At 40.9% G+C, this 24,327-nt stretch overlaps 1 protein-coding gene and 1 pseudogene across 1 annotated transcript in view; one reads left to right on the forward strand and one right to left on the reverse strand.

The window, feature by feature from the left end:
- Col14a1 (collagen type XIV alpha 1 chain) overlaps positions 1–24,327 on the forward strand; it is a 209,903-nt gene that overhangs the window by 5,957 nt on the left and 179,619 nt on the right. Inside the window, exon 2 of the mRNA XM_032915565.1 lies at positions 21,325–21,449. Within this exon, the coding sequence (XP_032771456.1) occupies positions 21,362–21,449 (88 nt within the window). The 5' untranslated portion in view covers positions 21,325–21,361. The remainder of the gene's footprint in view (positions 1–21,324; positions 21,450–24,327) is intronic.
- On the reverse strand, positions 6,303–6,683 carry LOC116888380 (annotated as a pseudogene).

Here is a 24,327-nt window from a genome sequence, read left to right on the forward strand (position 1 = left end):
GCGTGCACACATTTGTGTGAATGTATGCTCAGAAGTGAATAACCGTGGAGACCAGAGGTCAACCTTGGGTATCCCTCCTCAGGAGCCATCTACCTCCACTCTTGTTTGAGCCTAGGTCTCTTATTGGCTGTGGCTCACCAATTACACTCATTTGGCTGGCCAGTGGGCTCCAGTCTCTGCCTACCTAGTATGCTACTATGCATTTCTTATGTGGGTTCTGGGGACTGGTGCGGAAAGAACCTTGTGTTTGTGTGGTGAGCACTTAAACTACTTAGCTATTTTTCCAACTCGTGTCATATCTGCATTTCTGAGGCTTATTTAGCTTCTGTATAAAGGAATAGCTCACAGGGCCATTGCTAACTTCATAGGAGGAATTATTGAAAGGTGGCACCTCTGGACGGCCCCATGCTATTAGAAGAAAGCAGTGTGCTCGCCTCAGGATCCTCTAGCCCTGAGGCTCACATCTGACAGGTGACTGCTAATCTCAAGTGCTGTTTACCTGAATCCAATTGGAAGTCAGATCACATGATCACTTTGGAACTGGTCATGCTTTATCCCTGGTCATTCATTGATAATTAATCAGTATTTATTGCTGATTATACACATTGAATGTTAAGTTATGGGTTAAAATGCCATCTGAGGTCTTTCAGTATCAATATCTAGAAAGGTAAAAGAATTTCTAAGGCCACTGAGCTAGGTGAGAGTTGCTGTTCTTTGGGAGCCTGGCTGATGGTGCCACCCATAAAACCATATTTTAGACCCAAATGAGATCTGTTGCACTTGGTAAAGCTTCCCTCACGAAGGAAGAAGGGCAGTCCTTTGGCATTTTGTGGTGAGCATTGTGATGGTTCGCTTTAATTGTCAACTCAGCCTAGAATCAGAGGGACTTACTGAGGGATAGTTAGACCAGATTGGCTTGTGGGAGTGGGAGGATCTGTCTTTTTTTAAAATGTGTATGTGTGTATAACATGCCTGTTCATGTGTGTTTTCGTGTTTTTTTTTTTTTTTGTGTGTGTGTGTGTGTGTGTGTGTGTGTGTTGGTCTAAGGCTGACTTTAGATGTTTTCCTTGATCATTCTCTATCTTGTATATTGAAATAGGGTCTCTCACTTCAACTCAGATCCTGCTGCCTTGGCTGCTTGACCTACTTGGCTTACTCTGGTGTTCTACTGTCTCTCCTTCCCTAGACAGGATTAAAGGCCATTGTGTACTCTCTTAACCCTCTTGTGAATGTTAGAAGTCTGGTCCTTACACTTGCCAACCAATTTCCGTTCAAGCCATCTCCTCAGCTTGGGGTCCCTGTCTTAAACAAACAAACAAACAACAACAACAGCCCAACCAAATGGCAACAAACAAATAAACAACAAAGGAACTCTGGCAAGCAAACAAACTAACAAAATCTTAAGGACAACCCTGGAAAGGGCGAGTTGAGGAGGGCATCTTAAATACCATTTCATCGCACCTGCTCAAGCTGGAGACATTTCTTACAGGTAAAACTCACCCAGATCATGACCCCAGTTTTCTATCAGAGGAAAGGCAACGCTTCTCAGTGTCAGGCTTTGAATTTGCATCAATCCAAACCTTCCCTTTTTAGAAGGTGTACCAAAGAATCCAGTTTTATCTTCTGCATGAAGGCTCTTTCAATATATGAAGACATTTGTTACATACCTTTTACTCTTAGTTTTCCTGGGCCTAAAACATGCTCAAACACTTCCATTCCTTCAACCCTTCTTCGCCCAAACTTGTCCATGACAACTGCAAAGCCCTTTTTTCTTAAGAAGCTTGTGAGTGGCTCTCGGGGAGGTGGCTCACATGGTCAGAAAGCTGATCATTTCCAACCTTCCTGGAGTTCATCTGTAGAATGATAAAAATGGATAGGTATGTGTTCAGAGCTGTCTAAAGTAGTTCACACAGGCAAGTAATGGCTGCCTTCATAATTATCTGGATCTTCAGCTTAAACCTTTCTGCCAAGTCGGCCTTACACCCTTACTATGAGGGAGATAAACGATTCTTTGTTCTTCTCCTTCCTTCTTTAGCCCCTGTCTAGGCTGCAGAATCACTGCTTATCACTGTTTCCCTTTCCTTTCCATTAATCTGTTGCCCAAGGGCCAAAGTCAGAACTCTTTGAGTGCTAGTATGGTGATCTTTTTCCTTTTTAAATTAGTTTAAAAAATCAGCATACAAGGCAATATTCTTAATTTTTAAAATTTATTTATTCATCTATTTAATGTATATGAATGCTCTGTCTTTGTGCACATCAGAAAGGGAATCAGATCCCATTATAGATGGTTGCCAGCTGGTCGCTGGGAATTGAACTCAGGACCGCTGGAAGAGCAGCTAGTGCTCTTAACCACCGAGCCATCTCTTCAAAGTAACGTCTTTCATCATGACATTTTCATACTTTTTTTATAGCTCCCCATCCCACACTCCTACACTCCTGCTGGTCCCCTTCTTTCCCAGCATCCTCCTCCTGCCTCAATGTCACACAGATTATATCCTCCCCTTTCCCCCCTCTTATCAACCCTTCTTAAGACATCTTTTCCCATTTCATGGTTCCCTCTCTGGTTTTGTGAGTTTTACCCATACATATGTATCTCTCCACAGATACATATGAAAATTAAAATGTATTTTTTGCTTGTAATTATGCAATATTTGTCTTTCTGGGTCTAAGATGTCTTGCTTAACAGAATGTTTTCCTGTTCCGTCCATTTTCTCACAAATGTTAATATTTCAATTTTTTTGTTACAAAATTCCACCCTATCACAACCTTCCCAGGAATAGACATTATCTTACTGATATCATTGAACGGTTGACATGCCACTACCATTCCATCCTGTTTCATATTTCTCTTAGCTTTGCAGTTAGCTCATTAATGAACTTGCAAGTGAGGCCCATAAGGGGAGCTCATGGGGGCAAGCTTTGTAGCCTGTCTAGCACCAAGGACTCCACCTTGGTTATATAGCAGGGCTCCATAAGTGTTAGAAAGATAATCCCAGTGCCATAAATAACTCTCTCTCTCAGATCCTGGGTCTCTCAGCAGCATTTGTGTATAGCAGGTGGCTAAGAACCATTCTGTTTAAGTTTGTAGGGTTTATTTTGTAAATCAAACAATGACTGGTGGGAATACTCTTCAAGATGTAGTTGTGTATATGTATACGTCTTGGCAAGCGACATAACTACTGAATAAATATTTGAAGGAATTTTCATAAAATTGGCTGCATGCTAAGCTGAGAATTCTTTGCATGCCTGTAAGCATTGGTTAATGACTTCTCTTGGGTCTTTACTCTTTATTAAACCTAACTGCACAAATGAGATCTGATTAAACAAATGCACAGACTAGAAGCAGGCTGAATTACCACTGCCAGGGATGCTTGCAGGCTGCCTGTAAGGTTAGGACAATGTTTTGACCACATTCAGTTTCCCCGAGTTTGATTTGTACCTTCTGATTCCAGAATTAAGTAGACATTTCTGACATTTTTTTTTAAGAAAAGGGGGGGGGAGAATCAAAGCAGAGTTTTATTTGTTTATTCAGACTCTTGGGCAAAGTTTCAACAAATGAATGAGGTTTTGACATTTTTTGGTAAATTTTAAAATATCTCATGGCACTTAAATAGAAATTGAGACTTTTCTTGTCTCTACTTCTCTGTCCAAAAGTTTGGTGACTTGGCAGAAAAGCTTGGGAAAATTAAGATTCTACTTCTCCCAATATGCTATTGCCCATCCTAACTTAGTAAACAACAAAAGCGACTTAAAGATAGGCTCTGCGTCCAAGTCTTAGTTCCCTTCTTAAAAATAAAGCCGTTTACTCCCAAGCTGCCAAGAGGAGTGTAGGTACTTAATTAGCTAAAAGATTTGAAATGTGTTCACTTCTAACGCCACATATCAATTACTGACATGCAGCACCTGGATGCAGGACCTACAGTGCTCTGATAAAAACGACAAAAGGCTCTAAGGTTTAGAATAGACTCTTGTGATCTCATGCACAGGGCCAGGTATCAGAGGAGAAGGGGATGGGGGAGGGGCTATGTGAGGTGGTGGTGGGGAACAGCAATCAGGGTGTAAAGTGGAAAAAAAGAGTCTATGAGACAGATGTAGTCAGTTTTTTAAAATTTTTATTTATTTATTTATTTATTTATTTATTTATTTATTTATTTATTTATTTTTGCCTAGTTTACTTGAAACCTAGAGTTGCCATGTTTGGGGAAGGAAGTCTTAAGAATGGACACTTCATTTGAGAAAGAGGTTTGTGGCTGCTTTTCTGTGAATGTGATAGGCAGATCCATGGGTGATTAGCTGATCGACGGCTATATTAATCTGAGGAGACCGAGGCTGAGGCTGCCTGCTGGAATCCAGAATTCTCTCAAGTCCTTGCATATAAGGGCCCCTCAATCTCTTTGGATTAGTTTTCTCACCTGAAATAAATTAATTCAAGCTGAAATGCTATACAGATAATACCAATGGACATCTGCCTCTTCTCTGATTTTTTTATGAATAAATTACACAAAAAGAATGGTTATACATTCTTCCAGATATACTGTATAATTCTGACATAAAGGCAGAATACTGAGGTTGAAGTGTGGGTCAGTTATATTACTTTGATAGTTTATAGAATTATGCTTTATTATTAATTTTAAAGACAACGACTCATATAACTCAGACTAGCCTCAAACCTGCTCTGTAGCAGAGATGAACCTTGAACACCCAGCTCTCCAGCCTCTGTTTCCCCAGTGCTGGGATTGAAGGATTACACCACCACACCAAGGGAGATTTCTGTTTTACTACATTCCCCGAAGTAACTCTTGGGTTAAAAAGGAAATGAAAGCTTTTGGGATGCTGTCCGTACATGTTCAGTGGCAAAGAAAGAACAGTGTCTTATTAATGAAGGATGAAACAAAACAATAAAAGAAGACTAAAAAGAACTTCTTGCAATCAAACAAAAGTTAAAACAGAGAACAATTAATGATAAATGAAGAAATAAACTGAAAAAACAAAGCAATGAACTTGACAATTTAGTAGAACCTTGCTCTCAAAAATTGCAAATCGCACAAGTCCTTTTAATCTATTTTTTGGTTAAAACATACGGATTTTGTGATTATAAGTGGGAAAGGAGCAGTTGGAGCTGAGATAGTGCAGCAGCGCACTAGCGAACATGAAAACCCATCTATGGAGAACAAAACTATGCAGAGACATCTAAACCTGAGCCAAGAAGTGCGAAATTGAAGTAGATCGTAAACAAGAGAAAAAGGGAAAATGGAAAAAGTTGTCCATGAATCATTGAGAAAGGCCAGGGTCATTGAACAGGACAAAGATCATATTAGGATACTTTCTAGCTTTTCTTATGAAGGCAGAATAATCATGACACCAAGATTACTCAAGAAAACCGTAAGTCGGGGTTGGGGATTTAGCTCAGCGGTAGAGCGCTTGCCTAGCGAGCGCAAGGCCCTGGGTTCGGTCCCAGCTCCGGAAAAAAAAGAAAAAAAGGAAAAAAAAAAGAAAGAAAACCATAAGTCAACCTTGACTATTGACGTAGCTTGCAGATTTAGCAGCACAAGTTAGACTTAGTGTAAAAAATGATGCTAAGTTAATGCCACAAAGGTGAGGGAGCTTGGAAGGAATCTCCCTAGAGGATACTTTGGACTAGGAAAGTCTGATTGGCAGTTGTTGAAAGAGTTTCTGTGAGCCAATGCACCAATGGGCGGCACAAATTCAGTCCAGGACTAAATTCTGGCACCAGAACTCTCTGTGCAGGAGGCTCACACAGATGGACAGAATCTTGGGATCCTTGCGATGAATCATTGTCCTAATCTTGCCTCATGGGACCTGGTTTAGTCTTCAAAACTTTGGATGCTAAGTCGCTGTGATGGGAATTTGGATAAAGCATTTAGCAGTAAGGGCTAGCGCCCAAGGGGAGATGCTGAGACCGTCTCCTGGATCTCCTTCTGAGTGTGGCGCAGTTCTACGAGAAGCTACTTGCAGCATGCGGTGCTGCCTCAGGAGAGCAGAGGGCCATTCTGGTGTAACTAAATTTCCTCCTTTGTGTGGGCACCAAAGTATTCATCATTCTGGGCAGTGTGCAAGAAGAAGTTGCTTCCCTCTGATGACATTTTCTTTTTCTTTTTTCTTTTTCTATTTTTTGGTGGTGGTGGTGGGGAAGGGACTCTTTTCAGTTTTTTTTCACGAAGGAGTTACACAAGTTCAAGTTAAAAGCGGACCCCAAATGATTACATTACACAAGCTGTGAGGTTTTAAAACTTGTGACAAGGGACAGAAGGGAAATTCTGTCCATTGCAAGGAAATCCTCACTTAAGCTTCAGAGAGCCACAAACGCTTAAACCCACGAACCTTCAGCTAATCGTCCTTAGCCAGTCCAATCTCTATCAGGAACTGGCATATGTTCTTGTGCCGGTCACCTTGAAGCTGAGTTACTTCTCCATAGCCTAGACGCTCAGTTACAGTACCATCGCAGGCAAATTTCTTAATTGCCTTCAGTAGTTTTTTTGTGTGTGTGTTTTTTTTTTATCATAATCATCAGTGATCCCCTGGACAGTTGTAAGGGTCTTCCCTTACATTTCTCTGTTGAATTCTTACATGGATATAATCCTCAGTGCTAGCAGGAAGCAGGTCATCACCCTTACTTGCATCAGCAAAGGGGTTGAAAGGGTGGAGGTTCTGGATAGGGGACATACGTATGATGATTCCTTTTTCTCAGTGGCAATGGCCTGCAGAAGACAGAAGGCAGTTCAGTGACTGGGGCCCAGTGGCATTTTCAATGGGGATAAGGACCCCACTATTAGCATCCCAGTCTTTCTCTCCCTTGGTAGTGTAGGAGCAGCTCTTCAGAGACAGCTTTGCAAACAGAAGGTCTCCTCCTTTATTTCCAGTCCCCTGGTAAAAAGGCACCATAATAGATCACAAAGGAGAATGACCCTGGAGGGTCTGGAAGAAGCCAGAAAAGCGAGATGAGATCTGTGGCTCACAACGAGAAGACAATTCCTAGGATAGTCCAGACTCGGATCCAAGTGACCCTGATATTCCTCTTCCAGCAAAACTCAGCTGAGCCTTGAGGTCATTGTGGCTGCCACCAACAAGGCTATGTCCCAAGAGTCTAACATTAGGAAGTCCTCTAAGCAGGCCTTTGGGCTTTGGTGTCAATAGTCAGTACCCAATGGCTGCATTGACCTTGTACCTATCTATAGCTTTTACAGACTTGGAGAGGACTCTTAGGGACCTTATCTCTCGCTTAATGAAGCTTTTCCAGAGTTGATGAAAAATTATCTTTCATCCCGGCCTCTAGCCTAAAGCCTAGTTGTTACGTGCTTTGCTAGATTAGATCTGTTACAAAGGCCCAGCTAGCATCTTTCAGAAGAGCATTCAGACCAGAGAGAAATATCATGAGAACAACTTAAAATATCTGAGGCCCAACAAGTAAGATATGTTGTATTAAATACTCATGTGTCAGAGCCTCCTGCCGAGCTTTGTAAATTGGGAGATTAAAAAGGATGACTCTTCCTAATTTCCTGATATGGCGGGAGTTTTCTCTGGGTATTCCGCTATCAAAGACCTCAGAGTAGAAATACTAGAGAAATTTACAGAAACCCGGCATGGTGGCTCACACCTGAATCACTGGCATTTGGAAGGTTGAGGAAAGAGGACCAAAGTCAGCATGGGCTTCATAGTGAGAGTCTTAAAAAACAAATTAAAGCCAAGCAGTGATGGCGTAGGCCTTTAATCCCAGCACCCAGGAAGCAGAGGTAGGTGAATTTCTATGAGTTGGAAGCCATACTTGTCCACAGAATAAGTTCTGGGATAGCAAACGCTATACATAGAAACTTAAACTCCTGCTCTTCATTTGACGAAAAGGATGAATAAGATGGGCTAGAGAATTGGCTCAGAGGATGAGTGTGCTTAACATTCTTGTAGAGTTCAGGTCCCCGCACCCACACAGGGCATCACCTAGCCACCTGTAAATTCAGGGAATCCAACACTCTCTTCTTGTCTTCGAGGGCAACTGCACACATGTGGCATATGCACACACACACACACACACACACACACACACACACACACACACACACACAAAAAAAAAAAAACTCTTAGAAAATACCAGTTTTGTTCTTCAAGAAAATTATGGCAATGGCTAGTATGGAGGCATCTTCATTTATGAGTCACAATTGGTAACTTTAATTGATTTGACGTGATTTTTGGCCTTTGCAGACACCGTCTACAGTAGAGAGCTACAGGCAGTTTAAAGCTTAAGACGTTCAGCAATTCATTGGCATACAGTAGGTGGCTTGCATTTAGTTAGTCTCCTAGGAGCTGGAGGGACAGAGTCTTCTGCTGCTGTTGTTGTTCCAAGAATATAAATGATTTAGAGATCAAATGGAATGTCACTAAGTGTAAATTAGGGGGAACTTTCTCAAGGATATGGCAGTATCTTGTCATTTCTATTTCAAAATGGCCTGGTCAGATGGTCAGGGCCACCACAGTCACGTAAAAGTTTAAAAAAGTAATTGTTTATATTGTAGTGACAAATAACTCCTACCAAAATAATTCATTAGAATGTAAGATCAAGAAGAAAGACATGGTGAAGGGTATTTGGCACTAGTCTCTTTTTAAAAACTTTATTAAGGTATAATTAAGGTATCATTTTCTTATTTTAAGTGTATAGTTTGTCAAGTTTTAGTAGGGTCATGTGACTGTGGGATTATTACCACAAATACATTTTAAGATAGCATCCATTTTTAAATTAACTTTTGGAATTATGGGCTTCATTATACAGATTCATTCATAAATATCATGTATTTTGTTTGTATTTGTACACTCGCTCCCATGTCCTTCTCACCTTTTCATGATGGTCTTCCCTGCCCCCCCCCACATCCTGGGTTGGTTAGGTTTTAAGGCGGGATCTCACATAAGCTCTCCTTGTGATTTTTCTGCTTCTACTTCCTAAGTGCTGGGGCTCTAGCTGTGTATCATCACTCTTGTCTAAGGACTTAAAAACCAAACCAAACCAAACCAAACCAAACCAAACCAAACCAAACCAAACAACAGCAAAAGCATGAAACAAAACTATACCTTAACCCAACTACCAGCAATATATTTAAGGTGAAATAGTGAAGTTTTGCAGGTAAAACAAAAGACAGTCTATGCAATATGGGAAAGGAGAAGGAGGAGGAGAAGCAGCAGCAGCATTAGTTACAAGTATATTTAACATAAGAAATGAGTTTGGAAAAAGATGTTAAGGTAGGTAGTATTAATATAGACTACTGTGTCATGACAAAGCAATGTATTTCTGTGTTACAAATAGTCCATTAGTTATCATGGTATGGAAAAGAGTCCATTTTTATCTGGAATTGAAAAGTTAAGATAGCAAGAAATAAAATGTGGGTTGAGGTAGAGGTCATTTTCCTCATGACATTGGACACTCTGATGAAAACCATCTAGTCATATTAGTTACTTGAACAAACCAACTGACTATCTGGCCCTAAGACCAGTAAAAAAGATTGAAAGATTAAAAAATAAACTGGAAAAATGGTGAAAGTAATATGAGTTAAAAGAAATAGTATGTAAAGACTTGTCACAATTCAGAAGAAAGAAGATATGACACAGATTTTATTTAAAAAAATTAGATAGCCAACACCTACCAAGTACCACACCAATGTAACAGTCGAGCTTTAACATGTTTTTGGATTTATTTATTTTGTTTCATGGGTTTGAGTGTTTTGCCTGTGTGCATAACTGTACACAAAGAGGTCAGAAGAGGGCATCCAGAGCTTCCCAGCCGGTGTCACTTATGGATGTTTGTGGGCCGCCATGTGTGTGAACCCAAGTTCTTTACAAGAGCAGCCAGCACTCTGAACTACTGAGCTATCTCTCTTGACCTGATTATAGTCGATTTTAATTGGTAGACATTAACCTGAACTGTATTGATACATGCCCAGGAAACAACAAAACCATTAGACCATGAGGACTCTGAGTCACCAGTGGTTTAATAATATATTGGAACACATAAAATTTGAATAGACTGTTAGAAGGCAGTGGAACTTCCTGCTTGGTTAAAGGAAGTGGGTCCCTCGGATGTGCCTAGGTTCAGTGTCTTCCCCCAGGACTTCCTGTACTCCCCTTACTAGGTCTTTGCTGCCTTGATTAACTGCTCTAATTTGCCATCTTCTCCCTGTTATGGTGACTGACATCTCTGAAACTTAGCAGAAAGCAACAATTGCTTTCTGTAAGGTACTCTGTCAGAAGTTTGGATTAATATATACACATATGCAAATATATACATAGACACACCCATGAAAAATATACACACCCATACAAATATATACACGTATGCAAACATATAGAAATTTATATGCATGTAGATACATATATATGTAAAAGTGACTAATCGTCTATGGAAATCAAATTAAAATGAGACTGTTACACTCACATTTACCTATCAAATCCGATTATGTTATATCCCTGTGATGGAGGAATCGATACAGCATGGTACTTGGGAAGATGCTGGTGGGAGCAGAGATGAGTGTAACTGTCCATATAGCTCTGGGTTTAGTAACTTGTATTTCATGGGCCTTGGTTATACATGTGTGCAATCCCACCATTTGGGAGACTGAAGCAGAGAGGACGTTAGGTCAAAGCCAGCCCGAGTGAACTATTGGGACCAAGTTTCAAAAAAAACAAAACATACATCTTGTTTTACCTAGCAGTTCCATATTTTAAATTTTGCCAAAGCACAGTATGAGTTCAAAGCATCAGTAAGGATGTTAAGTGCAGTGTTTACATATGTTTGAGAACTTTGGAAATAACCTAAAAATTTTTTAAAATACTGACAAATTAATTGTGACCCTGTCAAATGTATTGAAAAAGGACTTTTATTATCAGCAACAAATATTTACACAACACTCAGGAAAGAAGACCAAATATTAGTTCTTTTTAGAGTAATAACATTATCTATGAGATCTGCAATGGCTTTTTTTTTTTTACTTAAACTTCTGATTTTTATGATTTATTTTTTACTGAAAAAATTTATACAATAAATTTTGATTATGTTTTCCTCTTAGATAATTTTCATTTTCGTTGCCATAAAAGTTTGTGTTCTTTTTCTCTCTTGAAAAACAATCAAGATTATAAGAAATACATACATACCCCTCACATAACCACAAAAAACAAAAATGAAAACATACAAGCAAAAGACCAATAGGATAAAAAAAATGCCAAAAGCAAAAGGAGACAAAAAGTCCACAAAAATACCATTGAGTTTTTTTGTGTTGGCCAACTACTCTTGGACTTGTGCCAGCCCTGAAAGTGTAGACAACATACCTGGTGAGACTCCATGATTTTTCTTTGTCAATGGTGTCCGTTGCAGATGCTTCTTGGTTAGGGGTGGGAGCCTGTATTTACAACCTAGAATTGCCTAAGAAGAGAGCCTCAGTTGAGGGAACTCAATCTCTCGGGGACTGTCTTGATTGTTAGTTGATGTCAGAAGACCTAGCCTATTGTCCAATCTCTGGGCAGAGGTCCTAAATGTTACAGGGCAGGAGACAGCTAGCTGAGAGCAAGCAGGCAATATGAATGCATTTCTTTCTCTCTGCTCTTACATGAGGAAATGATGTGAATGGCTATTTGAGTTCCTGACTAGACTTCCCTCCAAGAGATGGATTGTAACCTGGAATTGTAAGCCAAGTAGATACATTCTTATTAAGTTGCTTTTTTGGCTTAGGGTCTTTTATTACCAAATCAGAGTTGCAAGTAGGACACAGGATCAACAAGAAGAGGGATTTTAAGGTGTGCACACATTGGTAGGAAGAGTGATACTGTGGGACTGCTTTCTAAGGATGCTGTTCTTCATCTGGTCTACCCGAGTAAACTTCCTACTCTGGGCTTCACAAACCCTGCAACTTTGATATTCTCTTGTGACTCACTGTGTCCAGTGTTCAAAGCATGGTCACTCTAAAGGCTGCTGTGAGGTCTAAGGAAGTTTCTAAGGGTCAAGTTGCATTCGTGTAGATAAAGTATTTAGAATGTTTTTCCACATACAGAAAGTGGAATACATATTAAGATGAATAAAATGCAGTGACACTTGTAAAGTTGCTTTAGATCTTGTGTGGAACAGTTTTGAATAAAAAAATTGAGTGAATATGTGACTGGATAGATGAGTAAAGATGTTCTCGTAGAACAAAACTTTTAGATAGTATGTTATAGCTTTTTTTTTTTTTTTTTTTGCAGTACAGAGAAGGCTTTTTATTAAAGTCTTTCTCATTACACCCTGAGGTGTTTTATTTATTTATTTATTTATTTATTTTTTTTTTTTTATTAACTTGATTATTTCTTATATACATTTCGAGTGTTATTCCCTTTCCCGGTTTCCGGGCAAACCTCCCCTTCCCTCCCCCCCTTCCTTATGGGTGTTCCCCTCCCCACCCTCCCCCCATTGCTGCCCTCCCCCCGACAGTCTAGTTCACTGGGGGTTCATTCTTAGCAGGACCCAGGGCTTCCCCTTCCACTGGTGCTCTTACTAGGATATTCATTGCTACCTATGAGGTCAGAGTCCAGGGTCAGTCCATGTATAGTCTTTAGGTAGTGGCTTAGTCCCTGGAAGCTCTGGTGGCTTGGCATTGTTGTACATATAGGGTCTCGAGCCCCTTCAAGCTCTTCCAGTTCTTTCTCTGATTCCTTCAACGGGGGTCCTATTCTCAGTTCAGAGGTTTGCTGCTGACATTCGCCTCTGTATTTGCTGTATTCTGGCTGTGTCTCTCAGGAGCGATCTACACTTCTGCACTTCTTTGCTTCATCCATCTTGTCTAATTGGGTGGCTGTATATATATGGGCCAATGTGGGGCAGGCTCTGAATGGATGTTCCTTCAGTCTCTGTTTTAATCTTTGCCTCTCTCTTCCCTGCCAAGGGTATTCTTGTTCCCCTTTTAAAGAAGGAGTGAAGCATTCACATTTTGATCATCCGTCTTGAGTTTCATTTGTTCTAGGCATCTAGGGTAATTCAGGCATTTGGGCTAATAGCCACTTATCAATGAGTGCATACCATGTATGTCTTTCTGTGATTGGGTTAGCTCACTCAGGATGATATTTTCCAGTTCCAACCATTTGCCTACAAATTTCATAAACTCGTTGTTTTTGATAGCTGAGTAATATTCCATTGTGTAGATATACCACATTTTCTGTATCCATTCCTCTGTTGAAGGGCATCTGGGTTCTTTCCAGCTTCTGGCTATTATAAATAAGGCTGCGATGAACATAGTGGAGCACGTGTCTTTTTTATATGTTGGGGCATCTTTTGGGTATATGCCCAAGAGAGGGATAGCTGGATCCTCAGGCAGTTTAATGTCCAATTTTCTGAGGAACCTCCAGACTGATTTCCAGAATGGTTGTACCAGTCTGCAATCCCACCAACAATGGAGGAGTGTTCCTCTTTCTCCACATCCTCGCCAGCATTTGCTGTCACCTGAGTTTTTGATCTTAGCCATTCTCACTGGTGTGAGGTGAAATCTCAGGGTTGTTTTGATTTGCATTTCCCTGATGACTAAAGATGTTGAACATTTCTTTTAGGTGTTTCTCAGCCATTCGGGATTCCTCAGCTGTGAATTCTTTGTTTAGCTCTGAACCCCATTTTTTAATAGGGTTATTTGTCTCCCCAAGCGTCTAACTTTTTGAGTTCTTTGTATATTTTGGATATAAGGCCTCTATTTGTTGTAGGATTGGTAAAGATCTTTCCCAATCTGTTGGTTGCCGCTTTTGTCCTAACCACAGTGTCCTTTTGCCTTACAGAAGCTTTTGCAGTTTTATGAGATCCCATTTGTCGATTCTTGATCTTAGAGCATAAGCCATTGGTGTTTTGTTCAGGAAATTTTTTCCAGTGCCCATGTGTTCCAGATGCTTCCCTAGTTTTTCTTCTATTAGTTTGAGGTGTCTGGTTTGATGTGGAGGTCCTTGATCCACTTGGACTTAAGCTTTGTACAGGGTGATAAGCATGGATCGATCTGCATTCTTCTACATGTTGACCTCCAGTTGAACCAGCACCATTTGCTGAAAATGCTATCTTTTTTCCATTGGATGGATTTGGCCTTTGTCAAAAAATCAAGTGACCATAGGTGTGGATTCATTTCTGGGTCTTCAATTCTGTTCCATTGGTCTATCTGTCTGTCTCTGTACCAATACCATGCAGTTTTTATCACTATTGCTCTGTAATACTGCTTGAGTTCAGGGATAGTGATTCCCCCTGAAGTCCTTTTATTGTTGAGGATAGTTTTAGCTATCCTGGGTTTTTTGTTATTCCAGATGAATTTGCAAATTGTTCTGTCTAACTCTTTGAAGAATTGGATTGGTATTTTGATGGGGATTGCATTGAATCTGTAGATCGCTTTTGGTAAAATGGCCATTTTTACTATATTAATCCTGCCAATCCATGAGCATGGGAGATCTTTCCACCTTCTGAGGTCTTCTTCAATTTCTTTCTTCAGTGTCTTGAAGTTCTTATTGTACAGATCTTTTACTTGCTTGGTTAAAGTCACACCGAGGTATTTTATATTATTTGGGTCTATTATGAAGGGTGTCGTTTCCCTAATTTCTTTCTCGGCTTGTTTCTCTTTTGTGTAGAGGAAGGCTACTGATTTATTTGAGTTAATTTTATACCCAGCCACTTTGCTGAAGTTGTTTATCAGCTTTAGTAGTTCTCTGGTGGAACTTTTGGCATCACTTAAATATACTATCATATCATCTGCAAATAGTGATATTTTGACTTCTTCTTTTCCGATCTGTATCCCCTTGATCTCCTTTTGTTGTCTGATTGCTCTGGCTAGAACTTCAAGAACTATATTGAATAAGTAGGGAGAGAGTGGGCAGCCTTGTCTAGTCCCTGATTTTAGTGGGATTGCTTCAAGTTTCTCTCCATTTAGTTTAATGTTAGCAACTGGTTTGCTGTATATGGCTTTTACTATGTTTAGGTATGGGCCTTGTATTCCTATTCTTTCCAGGACTTTTATCATGAAGGGTGTTGAATTTTGTCAAATGCTTTCTCAGCATCTAATGAAATGATCATGTGGTTTTGTTCTTTCAGTTTGTTTATATAATGGATCACGTTGATGGTTTTCCGATATTAAACCATCCCTGCATGCCTGGGATGAAGTTTCCACTTGATCATGGTGGATGATTGTTTTGATGTGCTCTTGGATTCGGTTTGCCAGAATTTTGTTGAGTATTTTTGCGCAATGTTCATAAGGGAAATTGGTCTGAAGTTCTCTTTCTTTGTTGGGTCTTTGTGTGGTTTAGGTATAAGAGTAATTGTGGCTTCATAGAAGGAATTCGGTAGTGCTCCATCTGTTTCAATTTTGTGGAATAGTTTGGATAATATTGGTATGAGGTCTCCTATGAAGGTCTGATAGAATTCTGCACTAAACCCGCCTGGACCTGGGCTCTTTTTTTTGGTTGGGAGACCTTTAATGACTGCTTCTATTTCCTTAGGAGTTATGGGGTTGTTTAACTGGTTTATCTGTTCCTGATTTAACTTCGGTACCTGGTATCTGTCTAGGAAATTGTCCATTTCCTGTAGATTTTCAAGTTTTGTTGAATATAGGCTTTTATAGTAAGATCTGATGATTTTTTGAATTTCCTCTGAATCTGTAGTTATGTCTCCCTTTTCATTTCTGATTTTGTTAATTTGGACACACTCTCTGTGTCCTCTCGTTAGTCTGGCTAGGGGTTTATCTATCTTGTTGATTTTCTCAAAGAACCAACTTTGGTTCTGTTGATTCTTTCTATGGTCCTTTTTGTTTCTACTTGGTTGATTTCAGCTCTGAGTTTGATTATTTCCTGCCTTCTACTCCTCCTGGGTGTATTTGCTTCTTTTTGTTCTAGAGCTTTTAGGTGTGCTGTCAAGCTGCTGACATATGCTCTTTCCTGTTTCTTTCTGCAGGCACTCAGCTATGAGTTTTCCTCTTAGCACAGCTTTCATTGTGTCCCATAAGTTTGGGTATGTTGTACCTTCATTTTCATTAAATTCTAAAAGTTTTTAATTTCTTTTCTTTATTTCTTCCTTGACCAGGTTATCATTGAGTAGAGCATTGTTCAGTTTCCACGATATGTGGGCATTCTTCCCTTATTGTTATTGAAGACCAGCTTTAGGCCGTGGTGGTCCGATAGCACGATGGGATTATTTCTATCTTTCTGTATCTGTTGAGGCCTGTTTTTTGACCAATTATATGGTCAATTTTGGAGAAAGTACCATGAGGAGCTGAGAAGAAGGTATATCCTTTTGCTTTTAGGGTAGAACGCTCTATAAATATCCGTTAAGTCCATTTGGCTCATGACTTCTCTTAGTCTGTCTACGCCTCTGTTTAATTTCTGTTTCCATGATCTGTCCATTGATGAGAGTGGGGTGTTGAAATCTCCCACTATTATTGTGTGAGGTGCAATGTGTGTTTTGAGCTTTAGTAAGGTTTCTTTTACGTATGTAGGTGCCCTTGTATTTGGGGCATAGATATTTAGGATTGAGAGTTCATCTTGGTGGATTTTTCCTTTGATGAATATAAAGTGTCCTTCCTTATCTTTTTTGATGACTTTTAGTTGGAAATTGATTTTATTTGATATTAGAATGGCTACTCCAGCTTGCTTCTTCTGACCATTTGCTTGGAAAGTTGTTTCAGCCTTTCACTCTGAGGTAGTGTCTGTCTTTGTCTCTGAGGTGTGTTTCCTGTAGGCAGCAGAATGCAGGGTCCTCGCTATGTATCCAGTTTGTTAATCTATGTCTTTTTATTGGGGAGTTGAGGCCATTGATGTTGAGAGATATTAAGAATAGTGATTATTGCTTCCTGTTATATTCATATTTGGATGAGGTTGTGTTTGTGTGCTTTTTTCTTTTTTGTTTTGTTGCCAAGACGATTAGTTTTTGCCTCTTTCTTGGGTATAGCTTGCCTCCTTATGTTGGGCTTTACCATTTATTATCCTTTTGTAGTGCTGGATTTGTAGAAAGATATTGTAAATTTGGTTTTGTCATGGAATATCTTGGTTTCTCCATCTATGTTAATTGAGAGTTTTGCAGGATACAGTAGCCTGGGCTGGCATTTGTGTTCTTTAGGGTCTGTATGACATCAGTCCAGGATCTTTCTGGCCTTCATAGTTTCTGCAGAGAAGTCTGGTGTGATTCTGATAGGTCTGCCTTTTATATGTTACTTGACCTTTTTCCCTTACTGCTTTTAATATTCTTTTTTTTATTTTGAGCGTTTAGTGTTTTGACTATTATGTGACGGAGGTGTTTTTTTCTGGTCCAATCTATTTGGAGTTCTGTAGGCTTTTGTATGCCTATGGGTATCTCTTTTTTTTTAGGTTAGGGAAGTTTTCTTCATGATTTTGTTGAAGATATTTACTGGTCCTTTGAGCTGGGAGTCTTCACTCTCTTCTATACCTATTATCCTTAGGTTTGATCTTCTCATTGAGTCCTGGATTTCTGTATGTTTTGGACCAGTAGCTTTTTCCGCTTTTACATTATCTTTGACAGTTGAGTCAATGATTTCTATGGAATCTTCTGCTCCTGAGATTCTCTCTTCCATCTCTTGTATTCTGTTGGTGAAGCTTTGTATCTACAGCCCTTGTCTCTTCTTTTGGTTTTCTATATCCAGGGTTATTTCCATGTGTTCTTTCTTGATTGCTTCTATTTCCATTTTTAATTCCTTCAACTGTTTGATTGTGTTTTCCTGGAATTCTTTCAGGTATTTTTGCGATTCCTCTCTGTAGGCTTCTACTTGTTTATTAATGTTTTCCTGTGTTTCTCTAAGGGAGTTCTTCACGTCTTTCTTGAAGTCCTCCAGCATCATGATCAAATATGATTTTGAAACTAGATCTTGCTTTTCTGGTGTGTTTGGATATTCCATGTTTGTTTTGGTGGGAGAATTGGGTTCCGATGATGTCATGTAGTCTTGGTTTCTGTTGCTTGGGTTCCTGCGCTTGCCTCTCGCCATCAGATTATCTCTAGTGTTACTTTGTTCTGCTATTTCTGACAGTGGCTAGACTGTCCTAAAAGCCTGTGTGTCAGGAGTGCTGTAGACCTGTTTTACTGTTTTCTTTCTGCCAGTATTGGGGACAGAGTGTTCTGCTTTCGTGCGTGTAGTTTTTCCCCTCTACAGGTCTTCAGCTGTTCCTGTGGGCCTGTGTCTTGAGTTCACCAGGCAGGTCACTCGCATCAGAAAAGTTGGTCTTACCTGTGGTCCCGAGGCTCAAGTTCGCTTGCTGGGTGCTGCCCACGGGCTCTCCCGAGGTGGCAGCACCAGGAAGATCTGCGCCTCCTCTTCCGGGAGCCTCCGGCACCAGGGTTCCAGATGGCCTCCGTGTTTTCCTCTGAATCAGCAATGTGTGTAGAGAGCAGTCTCTTCTGGTTTCGCAGGCGTGTCTGCCTCTCTGAAGGTTTAGCTCTCCTTCCCACGGGATTTGGGTGCAGAGAACTGTTTATCCAGTCTGTTTCCTTCAGGTTCCGGCGGTGTCTCAGGCAGGGCTCCTGCCTCACCTGGGCCCTCCCCCACGGGAGCCCAGAGGCCTTATACAGTTTCCTCTTGGGCCAGGGATGTGGGCAGGGGTGGGCAGTGTTGGTGGTCTCTTCTGCTCTGCAGCCTCAGGAGTGCCCACCTGACCAGGCGGTAAGGTATCTCTCCCACGGGTTCTGGGAGCAGAGAGCTGCTGCGGGCCGGGATCCGCGGGTGTGGGACTTCCGGTAAACACAGGACGTGCCTGGTCCTAGAGGGATTCTGCCTCTGTTGTCCCGATTCCACCCGGCAAGTCACTTGCAGCAGATAAGTTAGTCTTACCTGTGGTCCCGAGGCTCAAGTTCGCTCGCGGGGTTCTGCCCACGGGCTCTCCGCGGTGGCAGCGACCAGGAAGATCTGTGCCGCCTCTTCCGGGAGCCTCCAGGCACCAGGGTTCCAGATGGCCTCCGTGTTTTCCCTCTGAATCAGCAATGTGTGTAGAGAGCAGTCTTTCTGGTTTCGCAGGCGTGTTGCCTCTGAAGGTTTAGCCTCCTTCCCACGGGATTTGGGTGCAGAGAACTGTTTATCCCGGTCTGTTTCCTTCAGGTTCAAGGCGGTGTCTCAGGCAGGGCCCTGCCTCACCTGGGCCCTTCCCACGGAGCCCAGAGGCCTTATACAGCCTCCTCTGGGCCAGGGATGTGGGCAGGGTGGGCAGTGTTGGTGGTCTCTTCTGCTCTGCAGCTCAGGAGTGCCCACCTGACCAGGCGGTAAGGTATCTCTCCCACGGGTTCTGGGAGCAGAGAGCTGCTGCAGGCCGGGATCCGCGGGTGTGGGACTTCCCAGCTTTTAAAAGTGTATTTGAATTATATATTAGATTTTGTTGTGAAAATTTCATAACTGTATGTAATTGCATCACATTTACTTCCCTATTACTCCCCCTTATCCCTTCTATATTCCAACTGATCTCTTTCTTCCCCTTTTGGTTCTTTTTTTTTTTTCGGAGCTGGGGACCGAACCCAGGGCCTTGGGCTTCCTAGGTAAGCGCTCTACCGCTGAGCTAAATCCCCAGCCCGAACTGATCTCTTTCTTCTACCCAACTAGTCCCCTCCTACTTCCTGTTTTGTGATTATTTAACCAATGGGTTTAATTATGAATACTTACAGGAACATGGGTGAGAGGTTATTAACACATAGGAGTGTGGACACCTTACCATGGCTACACAAATGTCTTCTCAATCTTCAAGGAAAGAGCTCAGAATTATCCAATGCAATGACTTAAAATGCATTTGTGGCCAATAGAATGACCTTTTATACTAATACCAAGTATAAAGCCCTTTCCTCTGTCTTTTCTCTCTTTCTATTTTTCTGCCCTTTCCTTTTCCTGACTTCTTTCTTCCTCTCTAGTCTTTTTTACTCTGTTTTTGTACCTCTCCCTTAACTACCATAAAAAAAAAGGTATTTGGAAGAGTTTCAGATTCATATATATTAGAAACAAAAAGAGCTGTGAGAAAAGATCAAAGGATTGGAGATTATTCAACCCATGAGGGGAAAATTGAGCAGTGATTTCTCGTTAGAAAGTTCTCTTTGATCACCAGTATAAAGGTAGGCCTCATTTGTGGTTTGTAGGTAATGCAGGGTGACAGTAGATTTTACCTTACAGAGATGGATACAGGAGGGACACATGATTGGAAAAGATTCTGTTTTAGGCAGAGTAAGCAATTTACACCTATTTTTCAGAACAGACTCACAGTTCAGCCTGAACATCTCAACCCATTATAATGCTCCCATCTTTCTTTCCTTCCTTCCTTCCTTCCTTCCTTTCTTCCTTCCTTCCTTCCTTCCTTTCCCTCCCTCCCTCCCTCCCTCCCTCCTAGTTTCTCTCAGATCTTCCCTGTCTTTCTACCCACCCAACTTGATGTTCTTGTCCTCCTTCTCTCCCTTTACAAAACAAGACCAAAAAACCCACTCAAAGCAACAAAAAGAAACACACACAGATACACACATGAACAACTCCACAAAATCAAAGATCAAAATGAACAAGCAAAAAAATCAGTAAGACAAAAAAATTCCCAAAAATGTCAAATTTGAGGTCTGTCTGTCTTTCTCTTTTTCTTTTCTTTCTTTCTTTCTTTCTTTCTTTCTTTCTTTCTTTCTCTTCTTTCTTTCTTTCTTTCTTTTCTTTCTTTCTTTTTTTTCTTTCTTTCTTTCTTTTTCTTTCTGTATTGGTCAACACTCTTGAGCATGGAACATGCCCTGAAACTCCACTGGAGAAAACCGAGTTTTCTTTGTCAGTGGGTATCATTACAGGCATCATCTTCATAATGGGTCCCTGTGTCCACTGGCCCATTTTTAGCTTTGGGACTCTATCTGCCGTGTACATGTGTAGGCCTTGTGTGATGTTACCTTTTTCTCTGTGAGTTCATATGAGCAGTAGCACATTGAGTCAACCTTAATGTTGCCTTTTTTTCCTTTTCTTTTTTTTCTTTTCTTTTTTTTTTCTTTTCTTTTTCTTTTTTTTTTTTTTTTTTTTTTTGAAAGCACTATGTAGTGCTGTCTGGTCTGGGACTTACTATGTAGACCAGGTTGTTCTCAAACTCATAGAGATCTGTCTGCCTTTGAGTCCTGAGTCCTGGGATAAAAGGTGTATGTCACCTATCCAGCTCCCTCAAATATTTCAAGTAATTGTATACAATACAGAATTTTCGAGCGAAAGAGAGCTTTCTTCTGTCAGTTTGTATTTGAGAGCGAAATACCCAGCACTCTAGGGATTGCTTGCTTCTTATCAATTCTAAGCCACATTAGCCCTCATGTTTACCCTGGATGACAAAATGTGCTTATTTTCCATTTCCCCTCTGTTTCCAGGCAGCTGTTGCACCCGATGTAAGAGGCAGAAAATAAGATGATGATTTTGCAGTGCAAGATGCGGGCCTGGCTGATTCTGGCTTTTTTGGCAGTTGCTTATTTCTGCACCATCGTCCAGGGGCAAGGTAATTGAAAATCCATCCTACCCTTTGGGTCTGTCATCCTCACAATCTTTTGTTGGTACAAGTGTGTGTCCAGGCAGAAAATCCAGCTCTTTTCATTTGTCAACCATTTGCTATGTAGCAAAGGAGAACAATACTCCCAGGACCATATCACCAGAAACTCTGGGCATAGTCATTTTGTAGTTGGTTAGGAGAGGCTGCCTGAAAAGGCGATCAGAAAATATCTTTGAAAATTAAAACTGCATGTTGCCAGGTCGGTTATATTGATAAATAGTAATAGCATATATGTATGTGTATCTTATGTCTTATTTCCCAGAGAGTCTATAATACATTATTCTATATTAATTTTTAGATATGTTAGCCACCCTTTGTAGTTCTGGCTGGCCTGGAATTTTCTATGTAGAGACACTGCTGGCCTCAAACATATAGAGACTTGGCTTCCATGGCTCCTGAACTGGATTAAAGTTGTATGCTGTCATAGCTGTGTATATTTCTATCACTTCAAACTTTGTTCTCAATTATACTGCCTTTTCAAAAACTGAACACAGCTCCAAATTGTCCAGGGTCTAGTAGATGTTGGCACCAATACGTGACTTTATTCTGATTTTTTTTAAAAGGGTTTGTGAAATCTACTCTTTGTGTTAGCAAGATCTGTACTGCTTTAAACCCCATTTCTTGTAAGTCTGAGGCTAAGAAACTACTGTCCATGGGCACTGTCTGGATGAAGTTTTATTACATGCATATTTGCTTACATTTTGTGCATGCCTGCTTTTATGCCACAGTGTCAGAGGATAGTGGTCCTGACAGGTACTGTAGCTCTTCAAAGCCAGCTATGTCTACTGTCTGGCCTTTGACACAGAATTGTGCTAGTCATGCAGTCAATGCACATGGTATGCATGTACACCACGATAACTAGACAAGTGCACGATCCTGCAGGAGCTCAGCGGCTGCAGCTCAAATAGTCATCACTAGAGCAAAAAGCACAAATGTGATAGGGGGGTTCCGGGAAGGTTAACGTCTCGTATCTGGAGCTGAGGGTCGAATAGCCACACCCTGCTTCTTTAAAGCTAGGCGCACCTGTTTGGAATGGAACGGAAGTTGACTCTGCAAGTTCAAATAGCTGTCGAGCGTGCACCTGGGGGCTGCCAGCCATATTTTCAACCACTTCACTGAACACACAGTGAATGGTTCAGGAGACAGATTCTGTTTGTCTGATCTACACTGGCAAAAGCATGTTTTTAGAGGTAACTTGGTCCCCAATTCCAGGATGCAGGATAGAGGTCCTTAGAAATGAAGCAAGTCACTGAAACGATCAGCGGGTGCCACCTTGGTTTTGATTCATTTAGAACCTGCTATTTTTGGAGTGACGTCACTGGCTGTAAACATTTCTTACCTAGTATCTCCAGGGGTGCACTGACTGGATTCACCTTGTCAGCCAGATTATTCTGTTTCAAATGAACAGTCATGGGATACAGTTTGTGTGTCTGTGGTTAAAGAGCTAAGCTGAGTAAGGCTTTTCTTTTTTCTTATCAAGAAGCTTACTGGTTGCTAGGTAGATAAAGGTACTAACAGATAATAACAGCGCACATCCCATGGGGCTGTAGCAAAAAGCAAAGATTGGAAAACAAATTGGCGTTAGACTGTTGATAATTCTCAAATAATTTTATATTGTAGATGATTTTATATTGTAAATTGATAATGACACTACCTGTCCTTGTGACTCGTAAGGGGTTTAGGCACTGGTATGAGTGAGTAAGGTTGCCAGACTGCTAAAATATCAAATTGTTCATAAACTGGGTGTTAAAAGTCTGAAGCAGGCAATGTGGATGGAGAGAATACTGTGGCTGCCCGAGGTAGAAGAGAGGGAATTGGTTTGCTGATGAAGTGTGGAGTCAGGTAGAGGAGAGGGAGGCTAAGAGGTGACTCCAAAGCTTCTTGATGGAGACCTGAGTGGACAGGACAGCTGGCTATGTTCCTACCCCAACTGTTTGCTTTCTGAAGCTCATTAAAAGTAGCCTTTCCTTAGCTTCTGAGTCTCAGCTACAAGGTATTTGTGGAAGAGATTAATAGATGAAAGAATAATTTAAGTGGAAGGTATTAAGTTCTTCCTTAGATAATATGTGGGGCCCGAAGCTTTCGGGAGGAATCCAGGTGGGGCTGGCAGGTGTGCAGTTGATGAAGTTCATAGGAAAAGATTAAGGCAGGAGAGTTTGTACTTGAATTGTATTGTATTTTACAATTAGCAGCTAGAGACCTGAGGGGCCCTAGAGATATTGTTAGAGGGTGCTAGAAGCCAGAAGAACATTCTCAGACATGAGTTCAGTAGAATAAAAATGTCTGATTGAGAGCATCAATGAAAGAGAAAGAAGAAAAAAGAAGAAAAGGACGAAGAGGAGGAGAAGAGAAGGAGGAGGAAGAAGTAGAAGAAGATGAAGATGAGGAGATTACAAAAGCTCTGGGAAGAGTCAGGGAACTACATCTTAGAAGTGAAGTGTGGAACAAGATCTAAGACGAAAGATGTGTCTGCCTGCCTAATGTAATGATGGAATGGTGGTCTGCACATTCTGTCAGAACGTCACAGGAACTGCACTGGTTTCTAGCAATATTTACTTAGAATGATTATAAAGCAACTGCCACCTAAAATTCCAGGCAAGGCTGGACGTGGTGGCATTTGTAATCCCAGCTTGGTATTTCCAGCCACTCCACTTATGAAATTTACAGCAGTAGTGCAGTTGATATCAGGAGGGACATGGAGGGGGTTCAGAGGCAGGAGGATCAAGAATTCATCATTTTCACCTAAAGTAAGTTCAAGCCCAGCATGTGCTACATAAGACACTACGTCAGAAACAATACAAAGCAAGGCATGTGAAAGCGAGGATTT

The sequence above is a fragment of the Rattus rattus genome, chromosome 1 (genome assembly GCF_011064425.1).
Source record: "Rattus rattus isolate New Zealand chromosome 1, Rrattus_CSIRO_v1, whole genome shotgun sequence".
NCBI lineage: Eukaryota > Metazoa > Chordata > Mammalia > Rodentia > Muridae > Rattus > Rattus rattus.